This window comes from Antechinus flavipes, chromosome 1, assembly GCF_016432865.1.
Source record: "Antechinus flavipes isolate AdamAnt ecotype Samford, QLD, Australia chromosome 1, AdamAnt_v2, whole genome shotgun sequence".
In the NCBI taxonomy this organism is placed as follows: domain Eukaryota; kingdom Metazoa; phylum Chordata; class Mammalia; order Dasyuromorphia; family Dasyuridae; genus Antechinus; species Antechinus flavipes.
The window spans coordinates 247,616,141-247,636,919 of NC_067398.1; the positions used below are offsets into that span (position 1 = coordinate 247,616,141).

Below are 20,779 nucleotides of genomic sequence, written 5' to 3' on the forward strand. Positions count from 1 at the left end.
TTTTCCTCTTCTTCCTCCTCCTTCTCCCCCTTCTCCAACTTTCTTTTCATACATCCCTCAAATATTTCCTCTTTCTTTTTCTTTATTCTAAAGTTCTTAGCCTTTTTAAAAAAGTTATTTTTTTTGGTTGGCCATGTGGGTGTGGGTGTATATCTACATACACACACACATACAAGCACCTATGTGTATATATACACATATATCCATATGATGCATTTGTATCTGTATATATTCACACAATCCACATATATACATAAGTAATATAGACACATGTGCACGTGTATATATGCATGAATGTGTTTATACATATAACCTGCTTTCTCAAAATGTTTTTAAATGCATAAAATACATAAGAATCCAGAGGAAAACAATTATATCAAAATGCAATTATCAGAATAATGACAGCTAGCATTTATGTGGTACTTTAAAGTTTTCAATGTGATTTATAAATATCTCATTTTATCCTTACAATAACTCTGGGAGATAGTTGTATTATTATCATTGCTGTTTTACAGTTAAGGAAAGTAAGGCAGAATGAGATGAAGTGCCCTGCCTTGGATCCCAAAACTAGCAAATGTCTGAAGCCAGTTGGATTTTAGACCTTACTAATTCCAGGTCTAGTGCTCTAGTTAAGCACTCCAGCTGCAATCCCTTAACCCTCTTCTTTCCCTTCCTCTCTAATCTTTTATCCTTTCTACCTTCTTTTTTTTTCCTCTCATTTTTCTTCTTTTTTCTGTATTCCTCACTTTCTCTTTCCTTATTATCTTTCTTTTTCATAGAATGACTGATCTAATGCTTTTGATTGAGACACTCTTTCCTATCTCTTTCAGAGTGGGGACATTGACATCTATTAACATTTACCATATCAAACCTTGTTAATTATGCTGGAAAGAGAGCAGCTAGTTGCTGCACTGGCCACAGTGTTAGACCTGGAATTAACAATATTCAAGTTCGGATCCAATCTTAGATATTGATGAGCTGTGTGATTCTGGGCAAGTCCTTAACCTGCCTGCCTCAGTTTCCTCAGCTGTTCAGGAGTGTTGTGAAGATAAAATAAGATAATATTTACAAAATTAAAAGCACTGAGAATATTAACTAGCTAGGAGAAATTCTACTCTGTATTTAATTATTGACATCCTCAAACTCAGGATTTGCTAAATCTAATTGTTTTATAATTGTCTTAGTCAGCTAAACCATAGGGGTCATTAATTAACTTGCTTTCTGGTAGAAGTCCTTGCTTTCTTCTGATCAAATGGCTGTTTTGTCAAAATACTTCCACATGAGAGGCAGTTCCCCTTTAAGCCAAATTTCCTCTGACTTTCAGTGTTATTTAATATTTAATTGAGCACCAGCCATGTCCTTGGTACCACTCAAAACATAGTGCGAGACATGCTTTCTACTCACGATCTAAATAAGAAAAACAAGACAAGCGAGACAGAGAGCTCCCAGGAGAAAAGCGGGGGTAGCGTCCAATCTCACAGGAATAGTAGCGAGTGTAACATTTCGATTGCCGTCACTTCATCTCTGGCCTTCCTTCAAGTCTCCTTGGTTCTAGGACAAGAGTTCAGCAATAGCAGAGAAGGACGTAGCTAGCATAGAAACTAGAGGAACTTCTGAAAAGAAAACCACATTTATGTAGAGATTTAAGGTTTACAAAGCACTTTACAAATATTTCATTTTATCATCATAACCGCAGGAGATAGGTGCTATTTTACAGATGAGGAAATTGAGGCAGAAGTTGTGATTTGCCTAGCTTCACACAGTGATTAAATGAATCAGGCTGAATGTGAACTCAAGTTTTCCTGGTTTGGGGCCCAGGGCTTTATCCATGGCACCCATCCTGATGCCCAGGGAAAGAGAGACTTAGCCTGGGGAGGCAATATTTGGGAAAGGTTCCTCATCTGAGTAATGGGTATGTTGGATTTGATGGCCTTATTTTGAATTCCGAATCAAAAATCCTGTAAATGGCTAAGGGGAAGCTGGTGGTTAGGTTATGTGTTGGAAGGACTTAGAAACTTTGGGGCATGAGAAGGAATGCGAAGGTCTTTTGTAGTTTTTTTCATTGTGGAGGGAAAAGCTAGTTGTCAGTCATATTGTTCTGAGGGGTGCAAAGAACCCTGAACACCTATTCAGACCAGCAGTTTGACTGAATTTAAAATCAATTTAGTCAAGATTGTCTTTTTATTAGATCTATTCATATAATCATAGTCCACAGTCTTATAAATAGGCAGCCACTTGACCATGATGGGCAGCAGTTTGAGTAAGTTGAGAAATAAGAGAGATAGGGTTTTCCTATCCATTTCCCACCATTCTTCTCTGATTGAAGGCTGGGAATTTCTGGCAGAGGTTCACAAGGCTGGATTATGAGAAATTAAACATTGACTGGGATAGAATGAAGGCCAGAGCCAAGAAATTTTTGACTTGAAGTGGACAGTGATGGGGCAAAGGAAGGAACCAAAGAGGTGTATTTGGCTGCTGGGAGATTAATCTGTCATGTGTTTTGTGTGTAGAGTGAGGGGAGGAGGAGGTAGGAAAGAAGGGTGGTAGAGAGAAGCTGAAATGGTTAGAATTCCTTAGAGATGGAATCAGTAAAAAACATTAGAGAGAAAGAAGTGTTTTTAGAAGGCCAAGGAGAGCTAGTGGAAGGCAGAAGCCCAAGTGGCACGGATCAAAAATGAGAGGATGTGGTCAATGCTATAGTGCCAAGGAGAAGGAAAAGGCAAAGGTAATTTCAGGTTGGTCAGGTATTTTTTCTTACTTTAAACAAGTTTTATTGATGTTTTTTCCTTTTAATAGATCCCTATCACTTTCCTTGGCTCTTCCTTCTGCCCCACCCTTTTATTTCCCAACCCTTCTTCTAACAAGTCAAGAAAAAAAAATTGACTATGTCTGAAAATGTATGCGTCATCCTATACCTGAAGGCTACCACGTCTCTACTGAGAGAAAGGGGATGTGCTGTGTAATTCTTCTGAATTCTGTCAGGTAGTTTTTACCTTGCTTCCTTCAGCCCAGATTTATCAGGACTCAGGAGATGTTCTATTTGGAAAACTGACTCAGAAGCCTTTTAGCCCTTGAGGAGTGGGAGTGATTTCATGCAGCAGCTCAGGCAATGCCTTGGAAATACCTTGTTAATTAGGATAAAATTGTGGTCTTAATTCTCTGGGGAAGCTTCACTCTTTTAACTAGTGTATAGGTTAATCTTAGCTTTCCTATATGTTTTGGGTCATAAGTAGAAGATTTTGGAAGAGGGAATCCAAGAGGAGAATATGGCTGGATAGATGCATCTGTCTATTCCTGGAAAAAACAGCACAAAGTCAATGTTCCATTATGGCTAATGGACCAGTAGTATGGTTTTTGTATCTTACTAACTGGCCATTATGGATTACCACTTTCAAGTTCCATTATTTTTTTTGGTGTTGGCACTACCCTATGCTAATAAAGATTTCTAACCCCATAGAGGCATAGGCCTTAATACATGAGCTTTTTGAGTTCCAGCTGGTCAGACATAAAACATAGTTGGTCGTTAAGATTGTTGTTTATATTTAAAAAAACAACAACAACCTTAATACTTTATTAATGCTTTAAAAAAAAAACCCACTTACTTTCAATTGATCTGCTTCTCTTTCTTCTCCTCTTCTACTTTTAAACAAAGGATTATTAAGTAAAACAAACTAACACACTGGTGATACCTGACAATCTATGCCCTGTTTCCTACCATAGTTCACTATTTTTCTTCAGAGAAAAGAGAATCATGATTGACACTCAAGCTTCTGATTTACTTTGAAATCTTCCCAGCTTGATGAGACCTGCTCCCAAAGTCATTTCCATGTCACAATATAAAATCAGTTAGTGGAGGATTATAGTATTACTATTATTATTGTGCTCCATGGAGAATGAAAGCCCTATTTAACTCTCTTTGTCATTTAACTCTATATATCGTTTTTCTCATAGGCTCCAGACCAAGTGTTCTTAACTTTTCTGTGTTCAGGATCCCTTAAATAGTTTGGTGATACCCATGGGCCTCTTCTCAGAATACATTTTAAAAAAATTATTAAGTAAGGAAATATTAAATTTCAGAGGTAACTGAAAATAAAGATGCCATTTTTCTCCCATCCAAGTCCATGGTCCCCCAAGTACTCTATGCTTGGACAGAATCTGTGGACTTCAAGTTAAGAAACAACTTCCTCTCCACCCAGCTCTAGGCCTTTCTTAGGGTGTATAGGTCAGCAGAACTGACATATTGGGCCCCCTTTTTCTGGCTTCCTGTCTTCTTGAACACTGCCTGTTAGGGTTAATCTTTAGAAGTTTTTCATTATAGCCCCATAAAACTCTAAAAAAGGAGCCTGGGCAAAACATTCTACTACATCTGAAATTTTATTTATTTTGTGAAGCTATTGAGATTAAATGACTAGCTAGGAAATACAGCTAGTAAGTTTTTAGTATCTGAGGCCAGCTTTGACTGGATCTCTTGACTACAGGAATTTAACTACTATCCACTGCATTACCTAGTTGTCCTGTTCCAATGTAACTGAAATGCTTAAGTGAGGTAGGTATTAGGAAGGAGAAAAGGGAGCCCTGATAATTTAGGATTAAAATAATCTCTTGCCTTTCATCATTAGGGAGGCTCTGTTTCTTTTTTTCTCTCTCTCCTTCCCAAAGGACAAAATTTTTCAGCTGAACTTTTACCTCGGATTCTGGATTCAAATATTGGCTCACCTACTGGCTTCTGCTATCTATGTGAGAGATTCCATTTGTAAAACAAAAGGACTGACTTAAATGACCGGGAGGATTCTTTACATATCTAAAGCTTGTCATTCTGGGAGAGTAAGAGCCTAGACTTGGACTGTGTTTTAACTTCAGGACACTTAAGAGACCCGATAAATAAGATTTGCCTTTTGCGGGGTCTGTGGGGTTTCTTTTAGGGAAGGAGGAAAGAATGCATTCTAGACATTCTGGAATGCCTTGTGTTGGTATTGATAGCTGCTACCCATCTGGATCAGTCCTGCCTGAGACCAAATGGGAGAGTCCTAGCTGTGGTAGCCAAATAACTCACTTAATCCTTTACACAATCTTAACTTCTGATTGGCAGCTCCTGATAATCCTTCCCCATCCTCTCCCCGCTTCAGGTGGAGGTCAGGGATTGTGTGTGTGTGTGTGTGTGTGTGTGTGTGTGTGTTTTGGAAGAGGAAGGATGTTTGCCTTTTCCCAGTTTCTTTCTGGACAGACATGGCCATGTTTATTCAGTTGGTCATCCAGTTGAAATATTTGCCCCAGAAACCATTTTTCTCATCCCCTCTGCCATAACTGCAGACTGTCTTATACTTCCTCATCAGCACAGGGGAGGGGGGATATGTGTATAAGAGCCATTCAGCCACTCAGACCCTCCCACCAGGCATTAAATGTAATTTACTGAGTCCAACTCAGGGGCTGAAAACAAGGGTTGAATTCTGACAGGCCTCTGGGTCTGTTGCTAAGCGATGTAATTGGCTTGGCAACAGAAGCAGGCCCTCCTTTCCCTCCCCTCCATTCCCTATCCCCTTTTCCTTTCCCCATGTGCCAAGAGTCTAGTAATAACATTAGTTTGCTTGCTTGGAAGTGGAGAGTGCTTGAATATTTAGACCTTTTAAGAAAGAGAAAGCAGGCTTTAGATGACTAATCTGTAGTATTTGGCTAGTAAAATGCAAGTATTTAGTACTAGGCCTTGGTTGCCATGGAAACCGGCCCTCAGCCTGTCCTCTGTGCATAATTGATTGAATTTTGTATGCAAGTTCCCTGCATCACATTATAGATGGACAAAATGGTCATTCACTGATAGAGACAATAACTGGTTTGTACCAGAGGGAGCCATCCCAGCCCCAGAGAGTGGGAAAAGGGGGAGCTGGAGGAGAGGGGCAGGGGTGTGGTGAAAGGGGAGATGGTGGAAGCTTTAAAATTAAACTTGCAATAAATAATGAGTCTTCCATAATATCACCAGCCCAAATAAGGTTGGCATTGGGAAAGTCCCAGGCATTGGGAAAGTGGAAGAATTGAAAGGAAATGAAAGAGCAGTTCACTGCGGGTGGTCCAGTCTGAATTTTGGGGCTCTGAGATGTTAACATTTCTTCTCTTTACCCATCATTTTTTTTTTAAAGTTTTTTTAAGAAGAAAAAGGTAGGAAAGAGATGATTTGAATGATACGAAAATAAAAGTCTACCTTGGAGCAATAGGTGTGTTTTTATTGAAGTTAGTAAGCATTAAAAATGCAGAGATTAGTCAGAATTAAAATACTCAGACGCTTCATATTGCATATATAATCTCTTTGCTTGCCAACTAATTTGATGGATGTTTAAGTTATCTCCTAAAACCTCTCCTCTCCCCCATCTTAGACGTGTGCACACATACCTTTTATTTTTATTTTTCTGAACGTTTAGGGATTTAGCAAGCCTGGACATTTATTCTATAGGAGGTCTTTTCTTTGGGGGAATTAGCCCGGAAGACCATTTTTATCACTCAGATGAGGTGTCAGGGAGCTGTCAGGCCTACCTGCTGCCTTCCCCTCCCCATCCCCACTGAGCCATTGGTATTGGCATTCAGCCCTCTGTGGGTGGTTTGGCAGAGAGGAAGCAGAAGCTGAGAGATAAAAGGCTCTGGGCATCAGAACCCTTCAGAATAATACCACTGTATATTATGGGGGATATTTTCTGTTTTTCAGAATTTTCTTGAGTTTTATAATCATTCTGTTAATTTCTCTTAGCTTTTAGATGAGGAAACAGAGGCCTGAAGAAATAGTGATTTACCTTGCTAGACTAGGCCAGGGCTAGACCTTATGGCTCCCAGTCCATAGCCATGCCCCTTCATTCTGGCAAATTGCCTGCCACAACTACCCCAAGATACCACATTTATGGGCTTGTTCCTATTTGGCCAGTTGTCTGGTCCCGTTAATTCTGTTAATCTGAGCTCGTTGGTAATGAGGCTAACTCATTATGAGTTGAGTCTCCATGGGGCCTCTTAATTTCCCACCAAGAAACACTTTGTTCTATGGCTCCTCACTGTAGCCCAAACTCCAAGCAATCCATTTTCAAATTCCTGCTTTGATCACAAAAGAATAGCTTTTAGAATGTGTGTTACATATAGGATCATGAATCTTGATCTAGAAGGAACCTTTAAACTTTAAACTTTTTGTTTAGTTTCAACTCATTTTTTTAATAGATAAAAAAAACTGAGATTGAGAAATTGTACAACTTATCACAAATAGTAAGAGTCAGTAAGGATTTGAATTCTGTCTCCTTGATTCCCAAGCTCAATGTTCCTTCTACTGCATGACCAATAATATCCATCCCCTTAAGGGAAGAACAGCACATTTCATCCATTGTCCAATTATTACTTGACTTTGGGCCCCAATGTCGTTGATTAGATGTTGCCTGTTTTTTCATGTCTCAATAATCCTATCCGATTGTATTTATATAGCTTAATTGAAATAGAAAAAAAAAATAGATGGACTGGAAGGAGTTAAATTCTCGGGGAGGTTGTAGAATCACCTTTTCTGGAAGATTCGAATGGCAGTATATTGTCTGTATGGGTAGGTATTTAATATATGCTTGCTAGCTTGAAATGGTTACAAGTAGGAGTAGTTATCTTTTTAAAAGGAAGCTACATTTCTTGTTGGTTATCATGGTGTGCTGGAAAGAACACTAAAAGTGAGAGCTATTGACCAGGTATCAATCGTGGCTCTGCTAGTAGTACCTGGCAGTGAGAGCACAAAGTTTCTCATCTTTAAAATAGGGAGAGGTCAGAGTAGATGTGTTTTCTATATGGTCATTTCTAGATCTTAACAATGTATTATTCTATGATACTAAAGTGTGGTCCTTCTTGAGGGGAAGGAAGAAAAATCAAAGGATGCTGGGAATGGATCAAGGACCATAATGCTTCAAGGAAATTTGGGGGGTCATCTTGCCCAACCTCCATCATTTTCTAGATGAGGAAATTGGGGCCTTCCAAAGCAAAGGAACTAGTTCAAGGTTACACACTCCTGGGATTCAAACCCAGGGGATGCTCTTTCCAAGACAAATATACTGCTCTTTCCACTGTACTTGCTGTTTCCAGATAAGGTGGATAAATTAGATTAGAGGTAGCAAACTTTTCCCCCTTATTCTACTACAGGCCGTTGGCCTACCCAAAGAGATCATGTTTATAAGTAGAGAGCTGCCATCTAGGGCCAAGCCCAAGACTATAATAATTAAATTCTGGTTGCTATGCCAGTGCAAACACTCTGCTGCCACCCACTCTGCTATCAACACATTTGTATCGCTCATGATGATGACTGTATGCACAAAAAATGCTGTTAGAGAAAAGTTAGAAGTGCTCCTGTCATTCAGAAGTCTGTATTTTTAGAAATAATTGCTGTGGATTTGATGAAATCAAACAATGTGAAGGCCATAGATTGTATATTCCAAGGTTAGTTCCTTTAATCTTCTCTCCACCCTCACTCCCTCTTTCTGAGAGAATTCTCTGATTTGATTTGGTAAAAGTACTTTCTTTGTTAGGCCAGTGAACTATTGAAAAACACTTATGATACTATGGGGAAAGGGCATAGGATATGGAGTTAGAGTTCAAATCTAAACTCCATTATTTATTGACTTGTATGATTTTGGATAAATCATTTCCTGATTTGTAAAAATGAAGGCATTAAACATTATATGTTCTCTCAAGTTTCTTCTGATATGGGAACTTTTTGGGGCCCCTTAGGCACAAGAGGGAAGAAACAAAGCAGAAGCACAGTATTCTTCTTTAAGATCAGTTTGATTTCCAAAGTCTGTGCAAAACCCCTGAAATGTTATGACATGACATCGCTAGCACTTTCCTCCAGAAGGAGAGGGCCCTTTTCAGACTGACAGCCCAGCCAGGCCTTATTCCTGGGAGACAGACAGGGGCACATTTTGGTCTCCCCATTTGACAAGTAGACAGACTGAGCTGAGCAGTAACTTTTTTTCTTTTTTTTAAGCTTTTTATTTACAAAGCATATGCCTGGGTAATTTTTCCAACATTGACCCTTGCATAACCTTTTGTTTCAGATTTTCTCTTTCTTCCCCCTACCACCTCCCATAGCTGGCATGTAGTCCAATACATGTTAAATATGTTGAAATACATGTTAAATCCAATATATGTATACATATTTATACAGTTATGTTGCTGCATTAAAAAAAAATCAGATCAAGAAGGAAGGAAAAGAAAAACTGAGAAAGAAAACAAAATGCAAGGAAATAATAACAGAGAGAATGAGAATGCTATGTTGTAGCCCACACTCTGTTCCCATAGTCCTCTTTCTGTAGATGGCTCTCTTCATCACTGAACAAATGGAACTGGTTTGAATCATCCCAATGTTGAAGAGAGCTACATCCATCAGAATTGATCATCATATAGTCTCGTTGTTGCCGTGTGTAATGATGTCCTGGTTCAAGCAATAACTTTTTAAAGATCACAATGGGAGGCAGAAATAGGAACAAACTTGGGGTCTCCTGGCTTTCCAATTCTACATTCATTGCAGATCACCTCTGCTCCCACTGGGACTGACTGAGAAATCTAAACCTCTGGGGAGTCTGAGGTGACTGGCCTTAGTGAGGTCTTTAAGGAAACTGCCCCTTGGGTTATCCCAGCAGAGTTTTAGCTGGAGGTGCCCCAGTTTCTCACCAGAGAGGCTGTGGAACTGAGCAAAACTTGCTTCTGGATCGATCCTTTTGTGGCTGGAGTAAACTCCCTGCCTTCTTATCTTTACCCTAAATAGGAGTATTTCAGGACTTAGGGTGGAGCCACACACATAGGTGTATATAGGTACATTTTAAAAAATAAAATAAAAAGAGATGTCTTCTTTCCTCCTTGGGACTGAGAGGGCAAGAGGCAGAGGCCCGTAGCAGAACGGGCAGGGCAAGTTGGAAGGGTGTCAGAGAAGGCTTCCAGATGGCTGTGGAACCACAGGGACACCCCTGTCTGCCCAGGCTTGAGCCCACTTGGCACACCAATGCAGCCAAGACCAGGGCTAGAGCAGAGTGCATGGAAGCCTCGTCTCTGTGCCAGCAGCTACTGTGTTTTTGTACTCACCAGCCTCCTTTCTGGCATTCCTGGGGAAATAGACCATGAGAAAAAGTAATTAACCACACGTAAATTAAAACATATGGAGCCTCAAGACAATTAACATATTTCTCCTTTTAAGAAAACCATCTTTGTTGTTAGCTGATGTGTCTTGGATTGTTCGTAGATAAGTTGTATCCATGTTTCCCTTCTTGCTTGTTACAGTTGTGATACTATTTATTCTGGCACTGCTGGGCTGTGTGTACTTACTTGATAATAACACCTGAACGGATTAAGGGTCTGGAACGGGGAAGGGAGGGAAGTTGGGGAATAGAGGCAAGGTAAGGTGATAAGCAGAGGGTCTGGGCTCCCAAAATTGTGATCTAAGTCTGGATCTACAAAGCCTGTTGGGGTTGGAAATTGCTCGGTAGAGGGTTGCATCCTGTCTGGTCTTACACCTACCTATGATAATGAAACATATCTTGTAGAGGGGAGGAAAGAATAAGCACCTGTGTTCCCCTCTTAAGGACAGAAAAGCCTCTTTTCTTTTCCAAAACTCAATCTCTTCCCCTATAAGATAGGCACTGGGAGAAGAGCTTATATAAATACTTAGAGCTTATTATTTTGGGAGTACTAGTATATATAAAGTATAAGAAGTGATTGCTACTACATATGACAACTTCAATCTAATGCCCAGATTGGACTAGAATTGGGGTTCTTAACCTTTATTTTATGTCATAGACCCCTTTGGCAGTCTGGCGAAGCCTATGGACGTTTTCTCAGAATGTGATGCTTTTAAATGCATAATATGTGTGTGTGATTATAATTATGTAGTTACTAATATTTCTAAGAAAACAAATTCATGGTTTTTAAAAATGGGATTTTTTTTTGCAAACTGGGGCCAGAAAAACCCTACAAGTCAAATGTCTAGTTGCTCTCTGGGATAATCTCTTTCCTTCTTCCCTTCCTTCCTCCCTTCTTCTCCCCTTCCTCTCTCCTTCCCTCCTTCCCTTCTTCCCTCGTTACCTTCCTGTCTTCCTGCCTTCTTACCTTCCTTCCTACATTGCTTTATGAATCATATTTGGAGAGAAAAATCAGAACAAAAGGAAAAAAACATGGGAGGAAAAAAACACAGAAAAAAGAAGTGAACATAGCATGTGTTGATTTACATTCAATCTCTATAGTTCTTTTTCTGGATGCAGATGGCATTTTCTGTCTAAGATAATCTAACTTCTGATCTGTTCTTCCTTTGAGACAGAAGTGATAGAGTGGGAAGATCTCTGAATTTGGAGCCTTAAGACATGAGTTCAGGTCTCTTCTTAGTACTCTCATCTGTAAAATTGGAATTAGGCCAGATGACCTAACAGTCTCTTTCCATATATCCCACCCCTTTTTTGACATGCTGTTGGAGAATTCAGCTCTTATCTTACTTGGCAGTATCAGTGCGCCAGTGACATCTCGGAGTTTGGCCAAATATTTGTGTGAGAGCTGGTACTTCCCAACCGTGGCCAGGGAACCAAAGATTGCTCCCACCCTGGCCTTGCGAAATCTGATAGATTAAAACTGTTTAATAGAAACATTGGCAGGCTGGTCCCACATCCATCTGAGGTGAAGATTAGTAGGGTCAGAAGAGAGATAAAAGAAGGGTTGAGTCCAGGAGGTAGGGCAAGGTGGAGGACCTTTGGCCTCTGCAGTTTTTGTTCTTCCTCAGGCTGCTCTCACTGACTGATTTGATCTTCTTGTTTAGGACACAGTCGCTCAGATGAGGACTGCGGAGATGACCGAGGCCGTCACAGGGAAGAACGCCTCCTGGGGGGAGGGCGCTTGGAGCGGGACCAAGAGAAGCTGCTCAGGTGAGCCTCCACACTGGAGGAACAAGCTCCCTTATTTGCTGCAAGCCCTTCCCCATCTCCACAACTCCCATTTGTTTCCCATCTCTTAATATCTATTTGTCTGGGCTCAGAGTGTCCAAACTCCAAGCTGTGCTCCGAGACTGCCACTCTTGGCAGGCTGCTTTTGGGGAAGGAGCTAATTAATTCCTTGAGATTTGAAGTAAAGGATTAACATCATGGGGCCTAGAAGCTTTGGGAAGCAAGAGGGGAATAAATGGATATGTGTAGATAAAGGGGAAAGAATAACTTAAATCTGCAGAATGTTTTGCCATGTTGTCTTTTTTTTTTTTTTTTTTTTTTTTTTTGATAAAAGGCCAAGGTTAGTTTGAGATTAGTCTTTGTTTAGGGCCTTGCAGGGCAAATCTGCAATACAGACCACTTTCTCTTTTTTGCTTTCCTTATTTGTGATTAGCCTTCTCCATCTCAAGAGCCTTAGAGAAATGCCTGGGACCCTGAGAGGTTATGGGACTTATCCAGCTAGTATATGTCAGATGTAGGAGTTTGAAGTCCAGTCTTTCTGACTTTGAAATTTGCTCTCTAACCTACCAAACTGCCTATGGGCACAGCAGATACTGTACTAGTTCAAGGTACTCCTTTCTGACTCTTTGGATAATAACCCCTCTGTAGCCTTTCTCCTTCACTTCATGTCTCTTGCCTTCTAAATGTCAGCACTCCCCAAGATTTGTTCTCATTTCCCTGAATGTCTTTCTCTGGATCTCTCTTCTTAATTTATTTGATTCCACTGGTTCAGGCTTATCAGTGATATATGAAGGACTCTCTGACATCTACATGTCACTATGCTTCTGAGTTCCAGCCCCACATCACTAGTTGTTGCTCATTTCTTTGGGGATGTCCCATTGCCAACGTCAACTCAACCTGTTTCAAAGAGACCTTATCATTCCCTGTCCTTGCATATTATCCACTTCCCAATTCCCATTCTTTAATCCTTTCCTACTCTCAGATTCTTCTCCTATCCCATTCAGCCCACAATTATCCTTAGTTTTTCCTTTTGTTTTCTTCTCTTTCCTTTTGTTTTCTTTTCTTTCTTAAAGACATCATAAATATAATTTCCTGAATCATTAGGATCAGTTCTTTGATAATAGCCTTAGATTCCTAGTTTTTCCCCATCTGGCATTTTCTAAACTTTGTCAATCCAAAATAAATTTTGAAAACTATCTTTATATGTATTTGGAAAAATAAAATACTATTGGGAAAAAAGTTCAAGAAAAAAATTAACAAAACCTATCAAAAAATTTTTTTTCTTAACCCTTCTTCCATAATGCTTCTTCTATCTGTTCTATCTTTTTCTTTCTTTTTTTAATATAAAGCTTTTTATTTTCAAAACATATGCATAGATAGTTTTCAACATTCATTCTTGCAAAACCTGTGTTCCAAATTCTTTTTTTCTTCCTCCTTTCCCTCCACCCCTTCCCCTAGATGGCAAGTATTCCAATATATGTTAAACATGTGCAATTCTTTTGTACATATTTCCACATTTATCATGCTACATATGAAAAATCAGATCAAAAAGGAAAAAAAAGAGAAAGAAAACAAAATTCAAGCAAACAACAACAACAAAAAGAGTGAAAATGCTATGTTGTGAACTACACTCAGTTCCTGCACTCCTCTCTCTGGGTGCAGATGGCTTTCTTCATCACAAGATCATTGGAACTTATCCTGTCTTTTTCAAAACAGCCTCTCCTTATCTGAATTTTTGCATTAGTTTCATAACTCTTCTTTACTTCATACAGTGTACTACTATGAGATTAATTGTCTCAGTACATAACTTTAGGACTACATATAGGACAGATTTTTAGATTCCATAGTCTTGCTTTGAAGACATTCCCCAATCTGATCCCAACTTATCTCATTAGCCTTATTCCCACCCATTACAATCCCATGCTCCAATCAAATTTATCTGCTTGCTCTCTCTGGAACATACCTTAGCATTCTTCTTTCTCTCTTTGCTCATGCATTCCCTTGTTTTTCTTCTTCAGACCCATGTTCTTCAAAACAAGCTTAATTCCCCCATCATCTCTGATGAAGCTTTCTTTGACCACCCCCACTCACAATGATTTCTCCTTCCTGAGAGCTCTATTGCATTGTCTATGCTACTTTTTGGTGTTTTCCATGTTGTTGTATTGCTATTGGTTATTTTTTTCTCTCTACCCAACTTAGCCATGGCTCCCAGATTATAGAGACTATGGTTTTTTTTTTTTTTCTTTAAAATCCTATAAGAAATAGAATGGCAAAGTGTAGAGATGGCCCTGGGCTTAGATTTGGGCAGACATGAATAGACTACCTTTGTTTGATACTTATAGTTAGCCTTGTAACTGTGGGCATATCCCTTGAGCATCCCTCAAAGGCAACCCTCTAAGATTTATTTGCTTCCATAGACAAGTTCCTGCACTAACAAAATCATAGATTCTTGATATAATGACCACCTTTTACAGGGTTTTGTATATATTTAGGTGCTCAGCATACATTTAGTGACATTGATGACAACTGTAAGTTGAGTATCTTAACATAAAAACAGAGTTTGGGCTGGGAATTCTGGAGACAGGGACTCCAGTCCTATCTTATCATATTGTGACCTTCAATATATCACTTAACTTGTCTGTATCTCAGTGTCATTATCTGTCAACAATATTGATTGATATTTGTATATTCATTCAGTCAGCAAGCATTTATTAAATACCTATTACATATTAGACATTTTGCTAGGTATTAGGGATTCAAAGATAAAATAAAAGAGTCTCTTCCCTCAAAAAAACTTACATTTGGTTGGGAAAGACATCATATATATAAGTATATTTAGAATAAATACAAAATGAACATAAGTTAATTTGGGGAAGGAAGACACTTACATCTGGGGGATCAGGAAAGATTTGGTATAGAAAGTAGAGGTAAGATTTGAAGAAAGTAAAGGATTCTTCTAAAGAAGGGGAGGAAAGGGAACATTCCAGACTTTAGGGGTTTGCAAAGGGTTCTTTATATACAATGTAATTTTATATGTGTGTAAGTTAAATACTTTATATAGATATAGACAGTTTATATAGTGAAAAAGTATATTAAAGTATAAAATCTATATATCTCAGTATATACACACTTTTTACATATATCTTATTTGCTAGTACCTTCTACCTCACTAAGGATAAGTAATGGGCTTGCATGATGCATTTTTGGATATATGCATGTATATTGTATATAGTGTTGGATTAAGGAAGTGCACTTACCCAAGGAACCCAATTCTTTGGCCATATATGCTCCTCAAGAAGTTTCAAGATTATGCTCTTCTTACCATAACTGTTTTCTTCCTTTCTATCTACTATACCAGTCAACCATTCCTGTTATTTGCCTCCAACTCGACCTCTAAAGTCTATTTGTTGCTACCTAAAAAAGAGGCCAGAAGTTTCAATGAGCTACTGACCCCATCTAGAGCTAAAGTAAAAGTTTCCTTGAATATATAAATAAGAGTAAATAAATAGACAACACACACACATACACTGACCTCTGAGTATTATGCTAACTCCTCCATTTCCCTGTGTCTTCCTTCTCTTCCCTTCAGAGAAAGCAAGGAATTAGCTGACTTGGCCCGGATCCATCCCGCTGGTTGTGCCACAAACGGCCTGAATCCTAACCTCATGGTGACAGGGGGCCCAGCCCTGACTGGTTCTGGGCGTTGGTCTGCTGACCCAGCTTCCCACCTGGCTGCACACCCATGGCTACCCCGGACTGGTAGCCCCTCCATGTGGTTAGCAGGCCATCCCTACGGTGAGTGCTAGGTTAGGAGACCTGAATTCTAGTGGATTTGTGGGCAAGCTGTCTCTGGTAGGATTAATACAGTAGGGTGCTGGTAGTCCTTGAGCTTGCCTGGCAGAGAACCATTCACTCATTCACTAAGTGTGAGTAATGATTTGGTTCAAGCAAGTAGGAAAATAAAGTATGTTAAAGTAACAAATTTGACTGACTTTGGCGAAGGATTTGACTAATAAAAAAATTAAAGGGGTGGCAAATATTTAGTAGCTCGAGTCAGCTCTTAATGGCCTGAGAATGAGTTATTTATTTTGGATTAACCATGGCTTCATCTTCTCCACCACTTATGTGTCCTAGATTTCCCTGTGTCAGGACCACAAAGGGAGGGTATTGGGGCTGGGCACCAGAGAGCACGTGCATGTTTGAATATATTAACTTGTGTGTCTGTTTTGAATGGTATCTGAAAATGCTGATATGGCTTCTCTGAATGTATTTGAGAAGATGTACTTTGGGGATTATTTGCTCCCTGCTCCCTTCCATCTGCACAGAGAGCCAAACACTTATGAAAAGACTTTCAAGTAAATATAAAGATAGGGCACTGGTTCCCACCCAGCCTGTGACTGGTTCTTCTGTGATGGTTCCTTAATCAAGGAGGGCAGCATTTCCCGTTTAAAGACAAGGCCTTTGAATGCCAGTGTGAAGTCTAATCATTACCCTTTCTCCTACTGAGTCTCTTGGATGGGGATCTCATGGTTATAGAAGCATCTGAGCTAGTTTTAGTGCATGGTGGTGAGGATCTTAGCAACCACCTAAACTGATGTGAATCTTTTATGTTTTTTCTCCTAGGCTTAGGCCACCCTTCCCTGCACCAGGGCATGACTCCAGCTTTCCCCCCTGGTATGGGGGGTTCTATTCCTTCTTCTGCTTATCAGTTTGCCAGGGACCCTCAGTCAGGACAGTTGGTAGTGATCCCCAGTGAACACTTGCCGCATTTTGGTAAGTAAGACTCCTGGTGAATAGCCAAGCCCATGGGGACTCATGGTAGATAGGTTGCATTTTTAACCTATCTCAGACTTTTGCAAACCACATCTTTCTTATATGGGGTAACCATCTCAGTCTCAGATAACTTTCACAGTGGACTTTGGATACAAGCTTAGCTGGAGGGAGACAGCCACTGTTTTTGGCTACTTTGAATGGGTCTCTCTCTGGCAGATCTAGCCATTCAATCTGAATCAGAGCTTAAGAAAAGACAGTGTGGTTAGAGGAAAAGCACCAGGAGACCAGATATCTACATTCTAGATATAGTTTTATCACTCATGAATGGCTGTATATTCATGAGCAAGTTCCTGAATCTTTTTCAGTTTCCTCATCTGTCAGATGGGGATAATAAGACCCTGTCTTAACTCTTTCAAAGAAGGTGTTGCAATTATATAATCAAACTAGATTTAAAATTAGAGCAACAAATTGATCTACTCATTCTGGAAAACAAAAGCATTGTGTGGGGGAAAAAAGAGGCAGAGTAAAATGCTCCACTGAGGGCATGTATTCCAAAGATGTCCAAGGCCAAAAGGACCCAGATATAGCTAACTAATTTTGTGTGGTGGTAAAAAACTGGAAACAAAGTAGGTGCCCATCAATTGGAGAATGAAGAAATGGTTTGCAGTGGATATAATGGGATATTTTTGTGACATAAGAAAACAATAAATATGAAGAATTCAAAGAAACATGGGAAGACTCATGTGAATCCATGCAAAAGTGAAGTGAGCATAACTAGGAAAACCACATATAGTAACTATAACAATGCCCGTGGGAAAAACACAGACAAAATTAAATGATGTGAGAAAATAAAGAAAGATGTGACTATAGTCTGAGACAAACTATCTTATACATATTTATGGGATTACAATTAGATCACGTTTCCCCACACTAATTTGGGGCACTCTGGAGTTTGAAATGTTTTGATGGAATTCATTAATACTGGCCCACAGAGAGTCAGGGGACAGAATAAATTGAAATAAGGATTGTTTTTCTTTATATATATTCTTATCCACAGTTTCTAATACCATTCTTGGTCATATAGTAGGTACTTATTAAACATTTGTTGCTTAATGGATTGATAGAAGGATATTTTATGGAACTTTTTTAAACAGTATAAATGATTGTGTACTTTAATATTCTTCAGATTGCCCTATAAATATTTTTGATAATGCTAGTCAAATTAGATAAAGTCATCTTACGATAGAGGTACCATTCCTTGAATGAGATCTTCCCCTTGAATGAGATCTTTTTTGAAAGGAAAAAAAAACATATAAGTATGTACTGAAAAATAATTATTAAAAAAAAACCTGAAAATTTCATAATTACAGTTAAAACTTTCAGTACCTCTTAGATGTCTAATACTAACTTAAAGGAATGGACATTTAACTCCTTGGCACAAATTGAGAAATAGTTATTTTTCATCCATTTCGTTGTTCCTTTATGAATTGTTTGGACAATATATTTGGAATAATCTTGGATCTTATTGAGGAATATCTGAAATATTCTGGGGCATGATATAATCAGCACAGTATCAGACAAAGGTGAATACTAATTAATATGTGCTGGTTGCTGCTAAACAAATCCTGCTAAAGTGGTTCCTTTTTTAAAAAAAAATTCACACTGCATATTTCTATTGGTTTGAAGCTAATGATCATATCTTACATGTTTGTTACATTGAACAGTATGCATTTGGTTATATGAAGCCATGTCAGGGGACTCATTTCCATTAATCAAAACTTAGCTATATCTGGAGGTGATCACCATTTAAAGGAATCCTTTTTCCGTTTGGACCCAACTCAAAATATCCTCCATAGAAATAGAATTCACCTTTGGCGTACATATTTCTTATTTTATCCCTCATTTGATTTTAATCATCCAGAGAGTCATTGGTTCCATTTATCAAGAAATCTTTCTGAACTAATAATAGAGATTTTTAAAGACTGATTTTTGCTCTACTAAGGGGGAGAGGGGGGAAGGGGAGCTGTAATCAGGATGCTAAATGTAACATGATCTTGTATTCTTGGCTTTCCAATCAGTTGTTGGATTGTAAAGATGTGCTCAGCTACAAAGGATTTTTACCAATGCCTGCCTTTTCCTATTTTCATGTACTTTTGATGCAAGTGTAGACCATTCTCATAAAGATTCATATTTTTAGAATGTAGACTTCAGATGTATGATGAATTGAACCCAAAATTGAATAGAAGGAAGGGAGCATAATAGGCTGCATTTGGACAATTGGATCTGGTTTTTAAATCAATTTTTATTGATAGCTTTTGTTTTTATATCACAGGCATTTTCTGATAGATCCTTCCTTTTCTTTTCCTTTCTGAGAGCCATCTTTTATGACAAATAATAAAGAAAAACAAAGAGTTGAGCAAAACCAACATATCAGTTAGTCTGACATTACATACGGTCCCCTATACCTATAGGTTTGTGTAAAGAAAATGGAGACATGTTTTCTCATAACTCTCCTTTGGGATTAAGGACAAGACCTATCTTTTTAAGATAAATGGCCTTTTGGAATAAAAAATATGTGGGCCAAAGGTGAATTCTATTTCTATGGAGGGTATTTTAAGTTGGGTCCAAATGGAAAAAGGATTCCTTTAAATCGTGATCCCCTCCAGATACAGCTAAGTTCTGATTAATGGAAATAATGAATTCCCTGACATGGCTTCATATATATGCTTATAAATGATGAAACACTATATTATCCAAGGAATCAAAGTTGGGGTCACTCAGAAGGCTATGGAGAAACACAGGTTAGCCAATAGTATTCTATATTCAAGAAGTAGCATGTGGAATGATTATAGGATCATCAATTTAGAACTAGAAAGAGCTTTAGAGGTCATTTAATAAAATTTTACAGATATGGAAACTGAGGTGCACAGAGAGTAAGTGGCTTGCCCAAGATTATTCAGTAACAGCCTGCATTTGAATTTTAAGTCTTAGGGTTACAAAAAGCAGAATTATTTTTCCTGTAAGCAGTACACTAGGGAAATGTATGATCAGAAAATCAGGGAGGCCTTTTATGTTTTATAAACAAGGAATAACAGATGGACAGCCACAATGCTCCTTTGGTATCTAGAGGAAGGCTTCCATCATGCTGAGTGGAGGTTCTATAGAAGAAAAAGGATCCCACAGGGTATTAAGGCATGAGCCACTGAACCTAGAGTCAGAAAGACTCGAATTCCAGGCTAGCCTCAGATACTTTTTAGCTGAGTGACTTTGGCCAAGCCTCAGGTTCATTATTTGTAAAATGGGGATAATAATATCAACTGCCCATCAGGGTTGTTGTGAGGATCACATTGTCTGGCAATAGTAGGCCTAAAATAAGCAAATAAGTAACTAGATAAGCCTTTTCTTTTTCAATTAACCAATCAGCAAGCATTTACTTAGCACTTACTCTGTGCCAGTTGCTGTGTTGGGGATACAAAGACAAAGATAAAATAGTCCCTCCCCTCAAGGAGCTTACTTGCTAAAGGAGAGACAACATTTCAATTTTAATCATCACTGCTTCTGCTATTTTCCTCTTTCTTTGTCACTCCTATTCTAAGAGAGCAACTTTAGTCAGATTTGGGGAGAAAGGGGAAAAATATGACATTTAGACCATTGTGGTACATACTTTTCTCAAAATATTACAGCTAATATCAACATTTTCTAATGGATTCCTCTCTTTATTTCTTGTGTATTACCAGGGTTTGGCAGAATCTAATTTAATCCAATCTTAGCACATTATAACAATAGAAGTGCATTAGCCAAGTATGCTGTAATAGGGTCAAGACAGAAATCTCCTGTTTTATCTGATAGATTTCTAGAAATATTTTCTTTCAAAGGTATGCCTATGATCCTTCCTTAAAAATTGGTTTTTTATGATAGTAATATTTTTATAGATTAGATGAATCTGATTTTAATTTCTATAATCATCTTACTAGACAATTTTTAGTGGGCTTTTTTTGGTCTTTAATCTGCATAAACTTCTTAGTTTATTTATCAGGTAGTCTTAATTATTAAAATATAGCCTAGAAGGTAAAAATAAGCCAACCTTTCTC

The 20,779-nt window shown here is 38.6% G+C and overlaps 1 protein-coding gene across 8 annotated transcripts in view; it reads left to right on the top strand.

The window, feature by feature from the left end:
• Positions 1–20,779, top strand: part of TNRC18 (trinucleotide repeat containing 18) — a 161,344-nt gene that overhangs the window by 79,664 nt on the left and 60,901 nt on the right. For all 8 annotated transcript variants that reach the window (XM_051999993.1, XM_052000017.1, XM_052000010.1 and 5 more), the window contains 3 exons: positions 11,792–11,897; positions 15,505–15,710; positions 16,539–16,688. In XM_051999993.1, the coding sequence (XP_051855953.1) occupies positions 11,792–11,897; positions 15,505–15,710; positions 16,539–16,688 (462 nt within the window). The remainder of the gene's footprint in view (positions 1–11,791; positions 11,898–15,504; positions 15,711–16,538; positions 16,689–20,779) is intronic.